General features: G+C 38.7%; 1 protein-coding gene across 4 annotated transcripts in view; it reads left to right on the top strand.

The window, feature by feature from the left end:
• LOC129004640 (NAD(+) hydrolase sarm1) overlaps positions 1-23,402 on the top strand; it is a 207,235-nt gene that overhangs the window by 45,756 nt on the left and 138,077 nt on the right. For 2 of the 4 annotated variants that reach the window (XM_054433200.1, XM_054433192.1), the window contains exon 2: positions 18,204-18,254. The exons of 1 other annotated variant lie outside the window; for it this stretch is intronic. In XM_054433200.1, the coding sequence (XP_054289175.1) occupies positions 18,204-18,254 (51 nt within the window). Of the gene's footprint in view, positions 1-13,242; positions 13,447-18,203; positions 18,255-23,402 lie in introns of those variants that run through there. One more of the 4 variants, XM_054433222.1, reaches the window with a different exon arrangement.

Genomic DNA, 23,402 nt, shown 5'->3' with positions numbered 1-23,402 from the left:
TAAAGGCATTTCGCCAGAATAATTTCCTTTATACCACAGGATAACGAATGGCTAGTCCCTATTCAGTGGTAAGACTGTTTTATTAATCATTGATTTTATTGATTTCATGAATAAACGATACAAGTACCGGTAACCTGAAAAATACAAAGAAAATTTAGTAACGTAATTGACTACGTATATCAATTCTGTAAAGATAGGTTTGACTCTCACATATTTTACTTCTCAAAAGGCAAGTTAAAAATAATTGTACCATGAAATAAAAATCAGTAGAAAATATTAAACAAATGACAGAATGGAGTGCGCTAGAGGGTGCGGCGGCAATTTCGCAACTTGGCGGGCTGGCGAGAGGTGAGGCCGGATGTGGGGAAATGGAGGTCTTTGGTAACCTCTGTCAATACGACACCTGTTGAGTGGGCGGGACATTACTGCACTGCACTTTGGAGGCCTTTGTCTACACCAGCGTGTAGTGCAAAATGCTACTGGACTACTGGAGATTTGGTGGTCTTTGGTAACCTGTGTCAATACGACACCTGTTGAGTGGGCAGGACATTACTGCACTGCACTTTGGAGGCCTTTGTCTTCACCAGCGTGTAGTGCAAAATGCTACTGGACTACTGGAGATTTGGTGGTCTTTGGTAACCTCTGTCAATACGACACCTGTTGAGTGGGCAGGACATTACTGCACTGCACTTCGGAGGCCTTTGTCTTCACCAGCGTGTAGTGCAAAATGCTACTGGACTACTGGAGATTTGGTGGTCTTTGGTAACCTGTGTCAATACGACACCTGTTGAGTGGGCAGGACATTACTGCACTGCACTTTGGAGGCCTTTGTCTACACCAGCGTGTAGTGCAAAATGCTACTGGACTACTGGAGATTTGGTGGTCTTTGGTAACCTGTGTCAATACGACACCTGTTGAGTGGGCAGGACATTACTGCACTGCACTTTGGAGGCCTTTGTCTACACCAGCGTGTAGTGTAAAATGCTACTGGACTACTGGAGATTTGGTGGTCTTTGGTAACCTGTGTCGATACGACACCTGTTGAGTGGGCAGGACATTACTGCACTGCACTTTGGAGGCCTTTGTCTACACCAGCGTGTTGTGCAAAATGCTACTGGACTACTGGAGATTTGGTGGTCTTTGGTAACCTCTGTCAATACGACACCTGTTGAGTGGGCAGGACATTACTGCACTGCACTTTGGAGGCCTTTGTCTACACCAGCGTGTAGTGCAAAATGCTACTGGACTACTGGAGATTTGGTGGTCTTTGGTAACCTGTGTCAATACGACACCTGTTGAGTGGGCAGGACATTACTGCACTGCACTTTGGAGACCTTTGTCTACACCAGCGTGTAGTGCAAAATGCTACTGGACTACTGGAGATTTGGTGGTCTTTGGTAACCTGTGTCAATACGACACGTGTTGAGTGGGCAGGACATTACTGCACTGCACTTTGGAGGCCTTTGTCTACACCAGCGTGTTGTGCAAAATGCTACTGGACTACTGGAGATTTGGTGGTCTTTGGTAACCTCTGTCAATACGACACCTGTTGAGTGGGCAGGACATTACTGCACTGCACTTTGGAGGCCTTTGTCTACACCAGCGTGTAGTGCAAAATGCTACTGGACTACTAGAGATTTGGTGGTCTTTGGTAACCTCTGTCAATACGACACCTGTTGAGTGGGCAGGACATTACTGCACTGCACTTTGGAGGCCTTTGTCTACACCAGCGTGTAGTGCAAAATGCTACTGGACTACTGGAGATTTGGTGGTCTTTGGTAACCTGTGTCAATACGACACCTGTTGAGTGGGCAGGACATTACTGCACTGCACTTTGGAGGCCTTTGTCTACACCAGCGTGTAGTGCAAAATGCTACTGGACTACTGGAGATTTGGTGGTCTTTGGTAACCTGTGTCAATACGACATCTGTTGAGTGGGCAGGACATTACTGCACTGCACTTTGGAGGCCTTTTTCTACACCAGCGTGTTGTGCAAAATGCTACTAGACTACTGGAGATTTGGTGGTCTTTGGTAACCTCTGTCAATACGACACCTGTTGAGTGGGCAGGACATTACTGCACTGCACTTTGGAGGCCTTTGTCTACACCAGCGTGTAGTGCAAAATGCTACTGGACTACTGGAGATTTGGTGGTCTTTGGTAACCTGTGTCAATACGACACCTGTTGAGTGGGCAGGACATTACTGCACTGCACTTTGGAGGCCTTTGTCTACACCTGCGTGTAGTGCAAAATGCTACTGGACTACTGGAGATTTGGTGGTCTTTGGTAACCTGTGTCAATACGACACGTGTTGAGTGGGCAAGACATTACTGCACTGCACTTTGGAGGCCTTTGTCTACACCAGCGTGTTGTGCAAAATGCTACTGGACTACTGGAGATTTGGTGGTCTTTGGTAACCTCTGTCAATACGACACCTGTTGAGTGGGCAGGACATTACTGCACTGCACTTTGGAGGCCTTTGTCTACACCAGCGTGTAGTGCAAAATGCTACTGGACTACTGGAGATTTGGTGGTCTTTGGTAACCTGTGTCAATACGACACCTGTTAAGTGGGCAAGACATTACTGCACTGCACTTTGGAGGCCTTTGTCTACACCAGCGTGTAGTGCAAAATGCTACTGGACTACTGGAGATTTGGTGGTCTTTGGTAACCTGTGTCAATACGACACCTGTTGAGTGGGCAGGACATTACTGCACTGCACTTTGGAGGCCTTTGTCTACACCAGCGTGTAGTGTAAAATGCTACTGGACTACTGGAGATTTGGTGGTCTTTGGTAACCTGTGTCAATACGACACCTGTTGAGTGGGCAGGACATTACTGCACTGCACTTTGGAGGCCTTTGTCTACACCAGCGTGTAGTGCAAAATGCTACTGGACTACTGGAGATTTGGTGGTCTTTGGTAACCTGTGTCAATACGACACCTGTTGAGTGGGCAGGACATTACTGCACTGCACTTTGGAGGCCTTTGTCTACACCTGCGTGTAGTGCAAAATGCTACTGGACTACTGGAGATTTGGTGGTCTTTGGTAACCTCTGTCAATACGACACCTGTTGAGTGGGCAGGACATTACTGCACTGCACTTTGGAGGCCTTTGTCTACACCAGCGTGTAGTGCAAAATGCTACTGGACTACTGGATATTTGGTGGTCTTTGGTAACCTCTGTCAATACGACACCTGTTGAGTGGGCAGGACATTACTGCACTGCACTTTGGAGGCCTTTGTCTACACCAGCGTGTAGTGCAAAATGCTACTGGACTACTGGAGATTTGGTGGTCTTTGGTAACCTGTGTCAATACGACACCTGTTGAGTGGGCAGGACATTACTGCACTGCACTTTGGAGGCCTTTGTCTACACCAGCGTGTAGTGCAAAATGCTACTGGACTACTGGAGATTTGGTGGTCTTTGGTAACCTGTGTCAATCATCGATGTATAATAAATAAATACATCGATGGTGTCAATACACCTGTTGAGGGAGCAGGACATTACTGCAGAGCACTTAATTAAACTTTATTACTGAAGTACCTATTATTTGTTTTCTGTTGTGTTTTAAATGCCACCAAAGTATTGTATTATAATTGTAGTCTGCAGACTCAAGGAAACAAGATCAATTTAGTTTGTTTATTAGACATCCATTGTTAGCTTTCAAGTAACGAGTTTAACAATATTGTTGTTAAACGCTCTGCTATAATAGAAGGCTGTCCTAAAAATGTCGCCCAAATGTTATGATTTAATTTGGATTTTTCATTTACTAGGAGGTCAAGTTGAGGCTGTACATCGCCTAGTGTTTAGCCGTAGAGTTTGGTTTGAGCCAGCAGTAATCGACGGTGGTTTGTCTGGCAGAAAGCAGTTATAAATCCATCCGCAGTTCCTGGCAGCTTTACAACTTAACATATGGCTGAGGTGTTTATGTACGCAGCAATATGCATTTCTGGATCGCAATCTATAGTTATAGGGTCACTGCACTTGGAGGACTGGCCTAGCGATAAGACAATAACAAGTGTAAAAGTGATAATGCTCCACTTGAGCAGTGAAGGTGCTTATGACGTATGCAGTGTTATGCAAACCAATAGCCTCACAGGCCAAGTGGTAATATAATTACTCTTACAACAATGTTTTGTACGTGTGAATATTTACAAAGGATATATAACTTGTGACCCCGGTTGAGGCCGCTTGTGCCATAAACATTCGACCATGAAAATTTGATAAATCGGATAAGGTAGTGGTAGGGTCATTTTCTTTGATCGGAGTCTTAATAATACAGTACAGTATTATGAGTATACTTGTATGATTGGGTTTTTTAAAAATCAGACAACCTGACCAAGATTGTACCAACCGAATCGCTTTCAACCTATACTAAGACGTGTTAGTCTCTTCGTAAATGATTTTCAATGCACGCTACTTCGACTGATTCAGAAATGACTGCAGAACACCGTTTATGTTGTTTAGTCTACTGCTCATGCTGGAGCTGGATCAAAACCAAATAGTAGGTACCATCGATGTGTATATATACATCGATGGTAGGTACTTCCAGTTGCTGGGAGGGGACACCGATGTATAAACAATGTAAAAAAACTACCGGCGCGGCGTCCGGCGGTTTCGCCGGTAAGTGTGTCCCATAGAACTACAACAAGTCTGTTTATAGTTCTATGGTGTGTCCCCGGCCTAAATGTTAGTTTTATATTGTTTTATAATGTTTTGCTACGCAAAACTAGCAAAATTGGCACAAACCTCGATTATGGTCACAATTTCATTGGAAAGTATTAAAGTATTATTCTTGGTTGCATTAAGAGACCTGCAAGTGATTGCGAAGTAACTTACAACGATAAAAATAACTTTTATGAATAAATCACCTCTCGTAACAATTGACACATTCAATGGTGAAATCATAAAAGTTGAAGTATTCATTGATCAACACCATTGATCCATTTCCAAAATCTGTGTTGGAATCGTATTTCTGTAACAGAACCTCAATATCGTGTTGTAAAGTATTCAGTTGATGTCGCCTTACCATACGTAGGTCTACCGGTACAATGTTGGAATTCACAATAAAGATTCCAAGGGCTATGGCACTTTTTGACAACACACAACACACAACAGATAAATGATTTAGTGCAGATAGGTTTATCTTTGTTGCGGAAAATGTAAAATACATTGCAGATGTCAGATGTCACTAGAGGCATTGTTATACTCTGTGCCTCAGTTTCGCGCCGAATCCCTTACCTTTCCCGCGGCTGCAGCCCGGCTTGGCGGGAGTGGTCCGCGTCCACTGGTTCGCCCACGGGTGCATTCTTGCAGCGAGAAACACCTGAACACTTGTACTGGACACTGGACCGAAACACTCACAAAATATAGTGTCGGAGCGGAGTACTATGCCTTGCACACGGGGACACCATAGTGTACAAAATACAGCTAAAACCCCCTGATACAAAATTACTTGAAAGGCGTCTTTTTAGCGAATTTCCCATATAGGGAGTAAGCTATTACCTTATTACTCATGGTAAGACCTGGACATAGACTCGGGACCGATTTACTTTTTCGTTTTGAGTTCTCTAGACACCAAAAACACCTTCCGTTAAATATATATATATATATATAAATGTTTGTGTGTGTGTCCATTAGCACAATAACTCAAGCAAAAATGATCTGATTTTGAGGTAAATTTGGTACAAACGTGTAAACCTACATTTATTCGAAAGAGTTGGCAAACCAGCATGATTGGAGCATGGGAACGGGGTTTTATGGGGTAAAAATGTATTTTCCCCCCATTTTGTCCTTAAAGACATAACATTTTGTAGAGCTCAAACAAAAATCAATTTAGAATATTGAAGCTTTTTTATGCTAATAGATAAAATAAATAATTTATAAATATAATACTTGTTTAAAATTCCACGTTTTTAAACGCACTAAAAAGTAAAAAAAAAATTATAACTATGTTGAGAGGATAACTTGTAAGATTTAAAACAAAAAACGTGGGACGCATGCTAATTTACAATTAACTACACCTATTGAACTATTATGATCTTATTGCATGCGCCCCACGTTTTTCGTTTTAAATCTTACAAGTATTTATTCTCTCAACATATTTATAAATTATTTTTTTACTTTTTAGTGCGTTTAAAAACGTGGTATTTAAAAAAAGTATTTTTATTGATAATTTTGTTCCTACTTTTTAGTCTTTAATGTGTAAATATGATTTATTTTATATGGCCTGTTAATACATAACCAAAATCTTATTATCTGTAATCAGATATTTTATCTTTACCTTGAAATGCTTGTTTTAAATTTTTAGAATATCTCGGGAGCAGAACCTGTACATCTTAAACTCTGATCTTCGAACTGTAAAATTTAAGTATTTACAGCTGACTTAAATTAATTGATATATTTACATACTTTCAAAATATAAACATGGTAAATTTGGAGCCCATGGGGCGTAGCCCAAGGGAAATATGAAAATGAAATTATAATATTGCATTGTCATCCATTTGTGAGCTATGTTTCAAGTTTCAAGTCTCTAGCTCATCGGGAAGTTAGTATAAAATTGATTGCAACATTTGTACCGGATAATAAAGCGAGCTAATAAAAACGTAAAAAAATGGAAATTTAAAATTGCCATGTTATTCTTATGAATAATAAGTAAACCGTTGTAGTTTGCTTGTTTATAAACATATTTTGATCAAATTTGGAAATTTACGACATTTGTTAATAAAAAACTGTCATCAGCATTAACATGGGGATGGAATGTCTAGTTGTTTTCCTATGTATTTTCCCAAGACGACCACGCGCATTGAACTGTAGGTAGACTTCCACCAATTTGCATGGACAGAATGTTTATGGTACTCCCTCGGAGGAAAGATTAATACAATTAGGTGTTCTGATGTGTATTATTATCAGATATCACATTAGCTACGATGACATCGGAGTTATTGATCGTAATGACTAAACGTTTAGCTGAGAAGTGTTTTGTGCAAGTGTTATGAGATAATTATCAGTTTAATCAACAGAAGAATATTTAAATGAATTGGAATGAGGCACAAATGACTTTGTTGTCATGTGAGAGGCTAGAAAAGAAAATAACAACAAAGAAGAGGAAATTACAACAAAAATTTTAATATTTTATATCAGATTTAATATTTCAAGTTTTATAATTTGAAAGTCGTTTATCGACGACATCAATCGTTTTCAAATTACATTAGTTGTGTTGTTTAATAGACTATTGGAGTCGTATTAGTCAAAGGTTCTATCAATAAATAGTGAAAATTAAGTCAAATTAGATTTTTAGCACTTTTCATTATGTCTGTCCACAAGCTTTTTAACAAAATTTTACCCATCATATTTTAAGAAATGCAAAATTAACAACTACAGTTAATTCCTAAGTTCCTCAAAATTGTAAAATGATAAAAAGTGTACAATAATCCTATATGATTCTTCCAGAACCCCCAGAAAGCAAAGGCAGCAACAGGAGGTAATCTATATAAATAAAATTAGAGTTTTGTCTGTACATTGCTTAGAATAATGAACTTTTTGGTTATTTTTACATTTCATAGGTCAGAGAAACCGAATCAAACCTTATCTCAATTTCTGTCTGTCTGTCTGTCTGTCTGTCTGTCTGTCTATCTGTCATTCTCTTGGTAACGCTAAAATACGCACTTTATTACAACTACTCCTCAATAACTATAGCACTGTCCCGCCTGAAACTTATTTTCCAAATACTATACATATATGAGATGGTTTTAGACGTATTTCATCGAATATGAGACAGTTAGATATTTAACAGTAAACCCTTGAAAATCAAGTTTTTGTCGATTTTTGACGTGGAATTTCTGGAAGCCCATGTTAACCTTATGAGAAATGAAATTATTGAATCTTAACAGCTGTTTCAATTAAACAAGTTGGTTCTGTTCTGTGATGTTCAATAGCATTAAAGTTACAAGGATTACCAACAGGGTGCAGCACTAGCACTATTATTTCTTTTACATTTATGACAACAGCTAATTTGCAACCTGGAGGCGAGTGAGCGTAGCGAACGAGCTAACCTGAAGGCAAGTGAGCGTAGCGAACGAGCTAACCTGAAGGAAAGTGAGCGCAGCGAACGAGCTCCAACATACAGGTGAGTGAGCGTAGCGAACGAACTTCAACCAGGACGTGATTGAGCCATGCAAACGAGATCAGATAGTAAAAATAAAAGTAAGCCTACCGTTATAGGATCGACCGGCAGACACAGAGGTAATTTAACCTTTTATTGATTGTCATACCGATCCGGAACAACAAAAAACAACATAAAATGAAGCTATGTATAATAGTTTGGCCAGCATATCTTAAAATATGCAAACCAACTGCTGTTCGTTATATAAGAAGGTTTCAACTGAATATTATAAGATCCCCGTGCGTAGAACGGGTACACAGCTAGTTAGAAAATAAAGGCAACTAATCATAAATGCGTTGGGCTTGGAAGGAATATGAATATGAAGCGAATATTATCATTACGGTTAGCATCATTAATGAAACAAACAATATAATACACACCAAAAATAGAAAAAAAACAAGTACCTCACAGTACAAAACAAGGCATGTTAGAGAGATGTATACTGCGCAAATACTTGCATCTTAACCTTCACACAGGCTTCATAAAAGTGTTGAAACTGCATTAAAGCCATCAATATTCAATATACTTGGACATGACAGAAAATAATTATGCACTAAGAGAAGTGTACAAAGGCGTTAAGTTTAATAATGTGTATAGCGTGCCAAGAGACGCACCTAGCATTGTTCATGACCTTACAATTGGTTTGGGCTAGCCGCCATCTTGGATACAAAGTATGGGAACAGAACGGCGGAATTGAAACGCAAATATATTCATCTGCCCACAGACAAGAAGCCTCAATGATTGGCCATTGGAACACTCTGTATCTAATTGATAACTGAGCCGGCAATGAAAACCTGTTTGCACGCATTTCCTTTTTCGGAACGGAAATGATTCCAATGTTTTTGTGTACGACTTTCTGTCTTGCAATTTAATTTGGGTTTCGATAGAAACCTCCTAGTTAGGAATTATTTTTATTTGGTCCCAATACATGTCCTTGTGTCTGTGAGCACTACAATAGCAGTGATAAGTTGTCAGTTGCCACATTCCGCTCTAGTGGAATACGTTCCTGCATTAGATACGTTGGGCACAGGCGGGCATATATTTGAGGAATTTCTATAACTTTATTTGATATTTTTTGCAATTGATTAAAGTACCTAATAGCTTAAATTAAGAATGTTAAAATCGTGTTAAAATTGAATAATATTCAAATAAATATTAATTGCACGAATAATTTATAGGATTTGAGATCCCGAAATTACGTTTGTTTGCTTGCTTTCCAATTAACAATGATATTGGAAATCCAATCTTAAAATTACCTCCCATTCCACCTCTCTGCTTTACTACTGTAAACTGATCAGTGGACACACCATTGCGGGGGTAACGGAGCGAGTGCCGTTCTATTCTTTGCCGGGGGGGGGGGGGGGGGGTTAAACTGTCAAAAGCGTCAGATAGGTCCGAGTGCCATTACAACCTATAGTTTGTGTATTCATTGCCAGAGCAGAGTGATTCAGGAGAGGGGTAGGCCTATTAGTAGTAGGGGGTGTAGTGGGCAGGATGTAACAGATACCGGTTAAAGTTTCTTAACTGGGCTTGGGCTACCCTAATATCGATTGAAAATTAATATCGATTCGATCGGTAAACCTTCATTCAATTTGTTCATAATCAGCAAGTTTGGTTAGGTTAGGTTATAACAGTTTCATTGTTCAACATTTTTGCTAAAACAAACAAAATTAAATAAACAAAACAAAACAAACTTTGCTAAAAAAACAAATTTAAAAACAAATTTTGCTCATCCCCCCTGGCCGATCTTTCCACCCCCATACTCGCCGTACCGTGGAGGTGGAACCGGTCACTGATATCTGGCTGGCACTCGCCCCACCAAGCCTGTAAAATCAACTGTAAAATGACCCTCGTCAAAGTAAGCTCCCTATACAGTACTCTTCGGCGCGGCGCGCGCCGCTGCGTTAACGGCGGGCGCGGCATGTTTGTGCGGCAGCCATGGAATTGGTGGAGGTATCAGGGCTACCAACTAGGGACTTTTATATTTACTTCAATCTTTAATCGTAGTAGCCTAGGCCCTACTATTCGTAATATTACATACACAAGACTTGCAAACTGATGATAAGAAAAAACGGCACTCGGCCATGCACTCCCATTGCGGGATCGGGTGCGTGATTGTCGCCTGCAAATATTTAATAGACAGTAATCCCCCGTCATCTCGATGAAGACCAAGACTCAACACGCCGATCGCTATTAACTATGGACGACCCGATTACGTTAATGCAATTAAAATTAAGATAAGTTGTGTCTATCGATACATTAGTTTTTGGAAACATATTTCTACAAACTGCATGTATAAAAACAAGAAACATAAGCAGTTGACCTCTTCAATGTCACAGAAACCTGTTTTTCATCCAATAACCCGAAACCGGAAATTTATTAAATTTAGTTACCCGCGAAGCCAAGGTGTAAGTAATCGCGGTTACACAAACCGCGAGACTATATTTAGACTGGCGCCGTGTTCAAAGTAATCTGCTGTCTCGAGTAATGTGACAGTTCAGTGGAATAGCAGACGACACGGTCCAGAGGAATGGAACAATCGGTAGGTAGGAACAGCGGACCATTGGACCGGACCGTTCGCGGAACGACGGCACGCGGAGTCGGAATGTGTGACTCACTCATTCATAGGTTGTTTCTTGAGTGAGGTGACTCACCGTACAATCAGCGACCGCTTTTAAGGTTGGAACGATATTTGCTGATATGTATCAATTAATTCATAATTTCAATTTTCTGCGATATTTTCCAAGGTACAGCAAGCGGATTTATTTCGTATTGTAATTGTTATGTAGTAAATAGAAACGTTTAACTTTTTCATCAACCAATTTTCATCAAGTGGACAGTCTTTGACATATAATAAAAACAGGTTTCTATGAATAACCACCTCTCGAATGTTAGATTAAATGAAAAGTTCATAGGGTAAGGCTATTATGTGAAAAGAAACTACGTTATACAAATTCTGTTGATAAAGTTAGCTATATATTATAATAAATTCATATATAGCCTACAATGAAGCGTTGTTGTATGCATAACGTGTATGCGTTTCATGCCTAACGGTTATCAAGAAAATTAAAATACCCCCGCTGCAGCAAACCTGCAGACTAAGAGAATTTCCATTTGACTGGATGGATTTCTACTAAAATATTCCCTGAAAATTGTCAGATTTATTTCCTATTTAAATAACATTAGTTTTAATGAGTACCTAAGTTTGCTGCTATAGGGAAGGTATTGAGGTGTGTTTTTATTGAAATGTTGATAGCTTAGTACGACATAGAAAAATTGCCAAATTTGATTAAAATAAATCCATAAACAAGCAAACAACAACAGTTTATTTATTCGCAATAAGGATAATATGGGAATTTTAAATTAAGAGTTTTTTTTATTATCTCCGTAACCGTTAGGCATACAACAATGCAACAATTTCAATTTACTTGGGCGCCCGCAGGATTTGGAACAGGGGGGCGCAATATATAACAAACATCTGGGGGTCCGGGGCCTACCCCGGGAAAATTTCTGAAAATATAGTGTTTTAAAACATATTTTTACGGTATTTGGACATTTGGTGACACATAGAACCAACCAAAACAAAATAGTATATTGAGCATCAAGGAGAATAAGTAATCGTGTTTTGCCAACATTCAAAATTAATAAGCGATTTGAAGTTAAGTTATTATGTATAATTTATATAGTTAAAACTACAAGCCAAACGAGAATTAGGAAAAATTTAAATTTACAGTTGAACTAGAGCTCGCCCCGTGTTCGAAAACTCTACCAAATGTATGTATTGTGCAAACTTCTCTATTTTCACCCCACGCCGTAAATAAAACATTTAACATTTTACAAAAAAAACACCTTTTTACCCTCCCTGTTGCAGCAAACCTAAGTACTCGTTAAACTAATGTTATTTAAATAGGGAATAAATGTGATATTTTTAAGCAGACATTTTAGTGTCAATCCAATCAGGCAAATGGAAATTTGCTTAGTCTGCAGGTTTACTGCGGCGGGGGTATTTTGATTTTCTGATTATATTTTTTGTTAGTTTGTCACATGGCAACCCATAAGACCCATGTTAACTTTTTAAAATTTCAAATTTTTTTTGTGCTTATTTTTGAGACTATTTTAATTTATAAAGGAATTCTGCACATATACAGGCAAATATCTTTTTAACAGTATGCGTAGATTTTCCCCTGCAATGTACAGGAGCTGAGAAAAAGGATTTTAATAAACATGCTTGTCTATTAATATATAGAAATAGCTAATGGCCCCATGGTTAATCTCCATAAAAAAGTTGAATTTCCATTTTTGACCCAATTAACATGAATATTTTCAAAATACAAATAAAACCTGCACATATAGAAGCGATAACCTTTCTTTTGGTACAACCCACGTGTAATTCGGTCCAGTAGTATGGTAAGACTAGCTGTCATAAGTTTTCCAAACGTTTTTTAATATATAAGATCAAGACTAGATAACAACCAAGAATGTGTATGTTTTGTTTTCTGAATAGTGTTGTTAAAGTATAAGAATCGTACATCTGTGAGTCAACTACTTATTCGACTTAAACATCAATTTAAAACATTGAAATATAGAAATGACCATTATGAAACGTAAACGTACTTTTATAAAATTTCTTAAAACCCACTTTTGATTAAAGAAAGTGATTACAGAATATTTTTGGGTATTAAATTTATTTCTTATTTTTTAGCCGGGGGTGCAAGTGCACTCCCTTGCACCCCCCCCCCCCTGTGGGTGTCCAGTATGATATTAGTAAAGCAAGAGTTGGGGGCTTAAAACCAACGAGAAAGGTTTATTTTTCTACAAAAATAACACAATTCTTTGAACCTAAACAGCTTATCAAATTGACATCAAAGTCGTAACGGAATTCCAGGGACTGCAAACTGCGACATCGACATGTGAGTTTTTTTTAACAACGAGGCGCCAAGACTCCTAAGAAAAGACACTTGAACATGTGGTATATTTATAAACTGACCCTGCACTCTGTCGGCAGTGAATAGAACTACTTCGCGCCGCGCCGGCAAACTCGCCTGTGATAGGCTCGTCTCAACCAATCACAGCCGAGTTTCCTGTCCAGAATATATCAAGAAGTTTGCCAGTTTTGTAATCAGTTTTGTTGTTTACGCGCTGTGTAGTTCGCGGGTGCCCCTTGCGCTGTGTTTTGGTTTTGTTCAGCTCGTTTTGTGTTTTCCAGTCTACAAATGAGGGAATTACCACAGGCGGCACAGCGGGAGAAGATGCCCAGAGGAATATTCCCTAGAAAAAAGGTCGGTCGGTTAGGTTATGTTTCAATTGACGTAATATAGATAACAGTTTTACAACTATTTAACAGTTTGTGCGGCTCCTACCTTAAACCTTAGAGCATTAGATTGTTCATTCATAAACTACAAACGAGTTAGCAAAGAGATATGTGACCATTCGTATTTTAGCCAGTTATTCCATAATAATAATAATAATAATAATAGGCCTACATAATAATACCAGTCGTATATTTACATGATTAATATAAGGGTAGCCCAGTTAAGAAACTGTACCCTGAAGATTTATTATGTATCAATAAGCTGTGTGGTAGAATCAAAAATAATTTCTTTGTATGTAATGTAAACATGATCATCTATAAGAATACAAAAGTTAACTAAGGTCAAAAGTAAACAACAGAATAAATTACATCAAACCTAGTCAATGATCAAACGCAATGCAAAAATTATAACTTATATTACAATTTTAAATGTGCTAAAATCACCATTAATGTGCCCTTAGCAAGCGGGTTTGTCGAAAAACTAATAAATGTTTTTGGGGAAGTTTCACATCCGTGAACCTTGTTAGCTTTATATAGATTATTTAGGAAAACATGCAAATCTTATTTTTTGGGTTCAACCAAGGCCGCACTAGATATACGTTCAACAATGGGAAACTTCTCTAAAATCCCGTTCCCGTAGTCCGTTCACACTGTTTCGCGAACTCCTTCAAATAATTAATGTATGTTTACATGTTTGTTCAAAATTTCATAAAAAATTGTGGTTTTTACTCGTGTTGTCGTATCCATATAGCCAGTGTACCTATATATGAATTTGAGCAAATGGTGTTTTTGGCCTCTAGGGACATCAAAACGAATAAGTAAATCGGCCACTGGTGTAGGTCTTCCCATGAAACCTACAGTAAAAGTTTTTCTATTTATGGGAAATTCGCCAAACCTTTCATAATTTTCGTCGCCTCGAGTAAACAGGCCCATATCACAGACAGGTTCATATCAGGTAGGCCCCTCTATAATGTGAAATGCACTCCTGCGTGGAATTTAAATGCTGTAAAATGCTTGTTTACGGACCTTTTACTGGCTGGCAGTTATTCTACAATTTCAATACAAGCAGACTCAAGTGTTTGAAAAGAGGTATAAACAAACATAAGATTCTAGGAGTTTCCCCAGCAACAAAAACTGTTTGTTTTTGGTAGTTATCTTGCATATTTGAAGGTAACAATATAATTTAGCTTCCTGTTTACCTCCTTTGTACGGACAAGACGTCAAGACATGATGTATTAAGCAGCCCTCAAAAACCTTTTTTATTTTAATAAAGAGGAAGGAGGTAACTCATATAAATTATTATTCAGTTCTTCGCGGTGGAACCATAAGAGTAGGGCCTAGGTCCTGAATTACAAGAACCTGTACATTCCGACAATTATTCCAACCGACCACTTTTGTCTTTTGATATTGAATAGGCCTCTAAATTATATACAATTGAATAATCATTATTGGGTGCTAACGGTTGGTATAAAAGACAAAGAAGACGCCAATTCCCTGTCTGTGACTGTATGATTTTGCCAACTCCCTCTTTAATGCCGTGATAGACTCCTACAATATATAAAAAAACAATACGCTTTGAAACATGCAATATGCAACATGCAATGTTTATTTGAAATTATGCAATAGTTTATTCAACTAAACCACGACCAAATACTTGGAGAAAAAAGTTATGGTATAAAATTAACCATCGTAAAGCATTTAGACTAAAGGAGACAAAACAGTGGAAAGACATATTTTAATTTGCTCTTTAACTAACTTGATCCAAAATGAAAACAAATAGGATAGGTACGCAAGGTATCGTCTTAAAGTGGAGCAAATAGAAACAGCAATACTGTACCTTCCGACAGTGAAATTTGGTTTTTAATCACTACAAGTCTTAGAGACATTTGGCAATCTGAAATTTCCACACGTAAACAAATCTCAGACAGAATAATATCGTACCATTCATGGTTTTTTATAACATTTTATTTCTTATCCACTCGTCTTGGCAATCCAGGGAAGTACGGTAAGCATAGCACTGAACACTGTTTAGGATAGACAGTAGTGTGTTTAGCGTTATCACTGTTATCTACAGTGGGTGGCCTTGGGCCAGGTCACGTGTTCAACACCAAGGTGTGCCTCCACCTCCACTGTCGCTCACTTACCACTACCACCACAGAATACAATGGTACGGGTACGACACAAACTGTTTGTATTTTAGCGTAGCGTAGCTACAGATATACATTGTATATCAAATTGTATACAGATATACATGTATATCTGTAGCCCTGGGTACTACCACACCACACCACTCACTGTGTACCATAACTGTTCAGACCGTTACGGTTACCCAGTTATGAATACTGTAGTAAAGCATACAATCCGTTACCAGTACTCCAACCGGGATACTTTAGAGTAATTTAAATTTAATTACATTAGTGATTGACACCCCTCCCTTCAATCATTGTATCATTGTATTTTACGCTGACGTGTATGTAGGAGTCCTGAGGACTATTGAAGCTAGGTAGGCCACCTACCTTACCCCGGTAGTATGAGGGTGGGACGAGATTTGTTGCACGTTTACGACACGAGTACAACGATACAAATTTACTATCCATTATATCTTATTCATTATATTACAGTTTAAACTCGCAATATACTATCTTTACCGTCAATATTAATCGAGACTACATAATCCATACAATCACCCAATTATACTTTTCATCCTCCTTCTATCAAATCTCTTTGAGATATTGCCAAATACCAAGAACGATGCTCGAACGGTTTTCGCACCTTGGTAATAAAAACTGAAAACCCCATGTGTCACTGAATTTCCCAGAAACTGAGAGCCAGAGTCGAGTGCCAACTTTGCCAATCTGACAGGACGAAAATAGAGTTGGCTGTTGGTAGTAGGGCTAGGCGACACCGAGGTTTGGAGTACATACATTATTGGAGTGGGGGGGGGGGGGCAGATAGCCGGTGAAATTGTCAAATAAAAATAACAACCAAGGTCTCAGGACAAGGTGTAAAAAAATACACCAGCCGCAGCAAACCTGCTGACTAAGCTAAGAAAATTTTGTGTTTTAAGGGTAAAAAAATGAGTATAAAACCAATTTTTACCCCATATAACCCCTGTAAAATCCCGTTATGATGGTCCGACCATGCTGGTTCGTAAACTCATTCAAGTTTATCCCGCCTACCCCTTTAAACCAAATTTCATCAAAATTACCCAAGTTATCGCTCAATCCTGTATCATTTTTTTTTTTATAGGTCTTTCCGTGCCCTTTCGTATAGTGTGAAAGGAGCGTTAAGTGTTCCTGTCAACGGTAGCGAACTGGCTCAACCCAGGTACTGTAGTTTGTTGGTGGGCCCCGGCACCACCCTACGGTATATACGGAACAGAGCACCATACTCTAAGCTCTAAGTAAACACTAGAGGTATAAATATTTCGAAAATTTCCCTCGTTTCCTGCAGAACCCGAGTGGTGGTCGAGGTGTTTTACAACCCTGCGACACTGACCCTCATAACCCGTTCTAAATTATGGTGGTGGTTAGATTACGTGTTCGGCGGCTTAGGTATCTTTTTGGACGGTCATAAAACTCGTGGTGGTTAAATATTTGACATACAAAGTGGCTTCGAAAATGCCCTCCAACGAACTAATCTAAATTTGAGGTTATGTTTACCTGTCATCTAAACAGATGGAAACGTAGCTCAAGTAGGGAATAAACTGCTTGCACAGGTCGGTCCGATGTAAGTGATTATAAGTACTGTACTGTATAACCTAAATGTAGCCCGGTCCTATCCCCATTTTCTTCCGCCGATGGGTTTACAGTTTTATAGCTGATGTACATATACCACTGTCCGTTTATCTTTTTCCCAGTCTATGAGACGTAGCCAGAGCTATGGAAAGAATCTCAACAGAATCCATAAAATAACATAAAATAAAATAAACAGAATAGTGATAAAGAACCGTCTTGGACAAATGAACACCTGTTTTTTTTTTGTCTTTTTTTGTCAGCTGAAATATTTGACTTCTGCAGATGAGCAAGTAGGCAAAATAACACAACTTATTTCGGGTCTTTGTAAATGCCCTTGATTTCGAATTCAGTTGGTTTTCTTTTTAATTTGTATTTGCCTTTCTATGAGCATTAATTAGTGGGATGAGGAACAGTTGTTAGTGTTCTAGGCAGATGTGTAACCTGGGTCGTTCACCTCACCTCGACGTCGCCGCACCCACACCACGTCTGCCCTGTCTTGGTCCTGTAGTCTGTGCATGCTAACTTGGCACTACTTGTGAGTTGCAGTCTAGGTAGCAGAGTTGTTGTAGAGAGCTCGCATTCAAATCTGAAGGTAGCTGGCTCGATTCTGGGCCAAGATGCCATTTGTTTTGGGGGTAATCATTAATCAATTATTGATGTTATTCATGTTATTAATAATTGAAGTTAACGAAAGATTAGGCTACCGTTGGATAACAACCAGAGCTTGGACAGTTTTATAAAAAAAACTCATGTAAAATACCAATGGTATAAAATGCACGAAAAATATGCTATAGAGTCCATCCATGGTTCACGCAATAGATTGGTCATTCTGTTCTACCCCTTTACTACAGCATCCATACTATAGGTTTCAAAGCAAATCAAAATTTGTTATGTCATATTTTTTGTATCCTAGGCCTAAACGTTGTTAAGGAATATCTTTCAGAAATCGGTATACGTTTTCTCTTCTTACTGATATTTTGTGTTACAGGTAGGAGGTTTGACCCCAGCCACCGCCAACCCATGGATTTTTCCCAGAGAGGTAAACTCAACTACATATTTAAGTGGAAAATATTTCTAAAAAATTGATCAAAATCCAAGCGCTTTTGGTAAAATATAAAAATATGAAATTAATCCGGCTCGAAGGACCAAAGCTTTTGAAGAAGTTTTTAATTATCTTGACTTCCAAAAGTAAGTACGCGCACTACTAAACGTGAAGTTGTTGGTGGCAGAGAGGAAGACCGCGGTAGACAGTCACGGTAGAGTCACTTCCAGCACCAATCAGCATCAGCTGTTCCAAGGTCAAGGTCAAGGTTGGGTCAAGGCCTTCATCGTCGCGTCAACTCGTCCGTGAATAGGCGACTGTCTTGACTGACTAGCATAGCATTTGGAGTACAGTACACCCTCTTCTGTGTCTGAGTGCAGTTACAAGTCCGACTGGTTCCAAAATAATGCAATTTAGTAAAGCTGTGCGTGGTACAATTTGTTATTACAAGGGCTCTTCGGAGAGAACGTGGTATTTCCACTAATGGTGAGAGTTGTAGCTAGCAAACTGTATAGCTCTTGGCTTTAACATAGCATTTGGTTAGAGTGTTGCAATGCAGTAACAAATCTGTCTGGCGCAACGAAATTAAGGATCATAATTATATACGATTTCCGATATAGTGACGCTTCAGGTTTTAAATTTTCACATTCAAAACTCGTGTATGAGGCATGACATTACAACGGAAGTGATATCATAGGATTCATAGCGGTCCCATAAACGTTTTGATAACTCTGTCCTGGCATTGACAAATGGTCCATTACCAACTTACAGGAGATCGAGATAAGGACGTTGGCCTGCTATACCCCAATGTTCGAGTGTTTATCATAAATCATGTTGAGTGTAAGTGTATTGCGGTCGAAGTTGGTGTCAGAACGTTCAATGTGAATTACGTTCCACACCACAGCTTGTTAAAATGTGTTGAATTTGCTTGTTATTCGTGTTCTGTTTCTTCGCATTTTGCATTTTCCCGTATTGTAACGAACGGACCAAACCCTGGACTTGCTACTGTCACAAACTGTCTAGCTTGGTAGCTTGGAGAATTCATTCCACCCGGTTGTCGTGGTCTTCATGAGGTTTTCAAAGCATTTGAAAAATCCTTGAGGGAAATTGGCATGCTCTCTTTTTTAACTGCCTGGACAAGAAGTGGAGAGAATCCGCACCTACAAACTCATGCAGTAGTTCACATATCACATACATAAGATCTCCTTTCCATTAGCGAAGGTTTCTGAGGGTGTGTTGTGTGTCAGCCTACAGTTGTACACGTACAGTACTCGTATCAGCCTGTTTGCTTTACGGCTATCACCAGTCCCCCAACAGCGCCATGGTTGTATATTGTATGTTTATCATTCATGCAGTAAGCGATCGTGTTCACTTCGTGTGTTATCTTTGCTAGTTTGCAACCAACATTTCACCAGCTTGACCCAGAAACAATACACGGAGGTGAACTAAAGTTGTTTTTAATGACACGGTGATGTGGGTGGTGCATTTATCAAATCACTTTTTACTCTCTTGACCCAGAAATAATATACGGAGGTGGACTAAAGTTGTGTTTAACGACACGGTGATATGGGTGATGCATTTATCAAATCACTGTTCACCCTCTTGACCCAGTAACAATACACGGAGGTGGACTAAAGTTGTGTTTAGTGACACGGTGATATGGGTGGTGCATTTATCAAATCACTGTTCACCCTCTTGACCCAGAAACAATACACGGAGGTGGACTAAAGTTGTGTTTAGTGACACGGTGATATGGGTGGTGCATTTATCAAATCACTTTTTACTCTCTTGACCCAGAAATAATACACGGAGGTGGACTAAAGTTGTGTTTAACGACACGGGGATATGGGTGGTGCATTTATCAAATCACTGTTCACCCTCTTGACCCAGTAACAATACACGGAGGTGGACTAAAGTTGTGTTTAGTGACACGGGGATATGGGTGGTGCATTTATCAAATCACTGTTCACCCTCTTGACCCAGAAACAATACACGGAGGTGGACTAAAGTTGTGTTTAACGACACGGGGATATGGGTGGTGCATTTATCAAATCACTGTTCACCCTCTTGACCCAGTAACAATACACGGAGGCGGGGGCGGACTAAAGTTGTGTTTAGTGACACGGTGATATGGGTGGTGCATTTATCAAATCACTGTTCACCCTCTTGACCCAGTAACAATACACGGAGGCGGGGGCGGACTAAAGTTGTGTTTAGTGACACGGGGATATGGGTGGTGCATTTATCAAATCACTGTTCACCCTCTTGACCCAGTAACAATACACGGAGGCGGGGGCGGACTAAAGTTGTGTTTAGTGACACGGGGATATGGGTGGTGCATTTATCAAATCACTGTTCACCCTCTTGACCCAGTAACAATACACGGAGGTGGACTAAAGTTGTGTTTAACGACACGGGGATATGGGTGGTGCATTTATCAAATCACTGTTCACCCTCTTGACCCAGTAACAATACACGGAGGCGGGGGCGGACTAAAGTTGTGTTTAGTGACACGGTGATATGGGTGGTGCATTTATCAAATCACTGTTCACCCTCTTGACCCAGAAACAATACACGGAGGTGGACTAAAGTTGTGTTTAGTGACACGGTGATATGGGTGGTGCATTTATCAAATCACTGTTCACCCTCTTGACCCAGTAACAATACACGGAGGCGGGGGCGGACTAAAGTTGTGTTTAATAACACGGTGATATGGGTGATGCATTTATCAAATCACTTTTTACTCTCTTGACCCAGAAACAATACACGGAGGTGGACTAAAGTTGTTTTTAATGACACGGTGGTATGGGTGGTGCATTTATGAAATCACTTTTTACTCTCTTGACCCAGAAACAATACACGGAGGTGGACTAAAGTTGTGTTTAATGACACGGTGATATGGGTGATACATTTATCAAATCACTTTTTACTCTCTTGACCCAGTAACAATACACGGAGGTGGACTAAAGTTGTGTTTAGTGACACGGTGATATGGGTGGTGCATTTATCAAATCACTGTTCACCCTCTTGACCCAGTAACAATACACGGAGGCGGGGGCGGACTAAAGTTGTGTTTAATGACACGGTGATATGGGTGATACATTTATCAAATCACTTTTTACTCTCTTGACCCAGTAACAATACACGGAGGTGGACTAAAGTTGTGTTTAGTGACACGGTGATATGGGTGGTGCATTTATCAAATCACTGTTCACCCTCTTGACCCAGTAACAATACACGGAGGCGGGGGCGGACTAAAGTTGTGTTTAATAACACGGTGATATGGGTGATGCATTTATCAAATCACTTTTTACTCTCTTGACCCAGAAACAATACACGGAGGTGGACTAAAGTTGTTTTTAATGACACGGTGGTATGGGTGGTGCATTTATGAAATCACTTTTTACTCTCTTGACCCAGAAACAATACACGGAGGTGGACTAAAGTTGTTTTTAATGACACGGTGGTATGGGTGGTGCATTTTTGAAATCACTTTTTACTCTATTGACCCAGAAACAATACACGGAGGTGGACTAAAGTTGTTTTTAATGACACGGTGGTATGGGTGGTGCATTTATGAAATCACTTTTTACTCTCTTGGCCTAGTCACCTTAAGGGTCGCTGGTACTAACTTATTTGATGAAGGAATTGAAAAAAAAAATGCTACGACGATTAACAGATTTTCATCTCATTTTCATATGGTAGCCTATCCAACATTCACACTCAGATTTCAAACCATGCATTTTACTCCTAAGATTTAATTTGGAATCATCCGGTTTATTGATAGGTCTATACTAGCTGTTGTACCCGTGCTTTGCAACGGGAAGAGGACACAAAATAGAAACATTTGAATCTTAACATCTGTTGCATATAATAGTTACACATCCGCCAACGCTTTTAGAAACAAAATTCAACTTTTATAGCCTTAATAGAAACGTTTAAGTTATATGACTTTTAAATCTGGTAAGTGGACACAACTATTTTGGTTTTGATTAATTTTAAATCTTGTGTAGGCTGATATTAGAAAAAAATACCAAATCTTCGAATAAAACATTGACATAGGCTTACATGATTTACCTTCATCTTACATATCTTTTAATTTATTATTGCCATTTTAAATTTCAATTTTGAAGTTGCAAAAATACTAATTATTAAATTTAAATGAACATCAAATCCTTCCATCTTCAGTTTCTTCACTCATAATAAATCATTAGCAAAACTAAGTCAGCTGTTATAAACTTTAGAAATATTGCTGTGCCTTATCAATACTGTTTTTTTGAAATATTAAAGAGACTATATCTATAGGTACTATAAAAAAAAATTAAACAAATAATTTAGCATTGAAGACAGCAGACAAAACTAATATGATTATCAAAGCATCAAGGACTAAAACATGTAATAGCAAATACAGTATATGTTTCATTGCATCTCCCGATTCTACTCTACAAAAATATCAACAAACAACTTAATATACAAACTCGTTCTTTTAATCAGTTCCATCGTCCATTGCCTTTACATTTTCACAATTACCATTAAGTAAACATAGTATCAGATATTTCATTGATTTTAGAAACAAAAGAACACTGTGTACTGATTAGTTTTATGATATTTTCCTTGGTTTAATTTAATCAGTGGTTTGACAAAACACAAATAATAAATGTATCAAATAAAGTAAATGTGAACTGAAAGCTGTGTTAAGATAAAATAAGAGTATTTTGTATTAGCATTTGATAATTAAATATAGTTACATATATATAACAGATTTTAGAAAACAAAAATCAACGTACAATTTAGTTATTGATGATATTCTTTAGTTTAGTTTAAGCATAGGTTTAGCAAAACACAATAACTTCATTTACCTAAATATACATATAAAAAACAATGTGATGTGCAAGTTATGTTAAGTTAATCTAACACATGTTAAGCAGTTTCAATTTATTTAAAGTAGGCTCCAAATTCATACAAACAATCTATACATTGTAATTTTGATACTGTTTCCATGAAAACATATCAATAACTTTATTTTCATAACTTAGACGCTTTGAGTGGGGCCTTGAGTTGATACAGCAACGGTTATAGAATCTTTTTTTCTATAATCATTGACATAGTTTTAGAATAAATAATCCATGATAAAAAGTTAGATTA

Source organism: Macrosteles quadrilineatus, unplaced genomic scaffold, assembly GCF_028750875.1.
Source record: "Macrosteles quadrilineatus isolate MER2022 unplaced genomic scaffold, UCM_ALF_1.0 Scaffold_1__1_contigs__length_201487025, whole genome shotgun sequence".
Lineage (NCBI taxonomy): Eukaryota > Metazoa > Arthropoda > Insecta > Hemiptera > Cicadellidae > Macrosteles > Macrosteles quadrilineatus.
The sequence above is the reverse complement of the archived record's forward strand: the minus strand, read 5'-3'. Positions and strand labels throughout refer to the sequence as shown.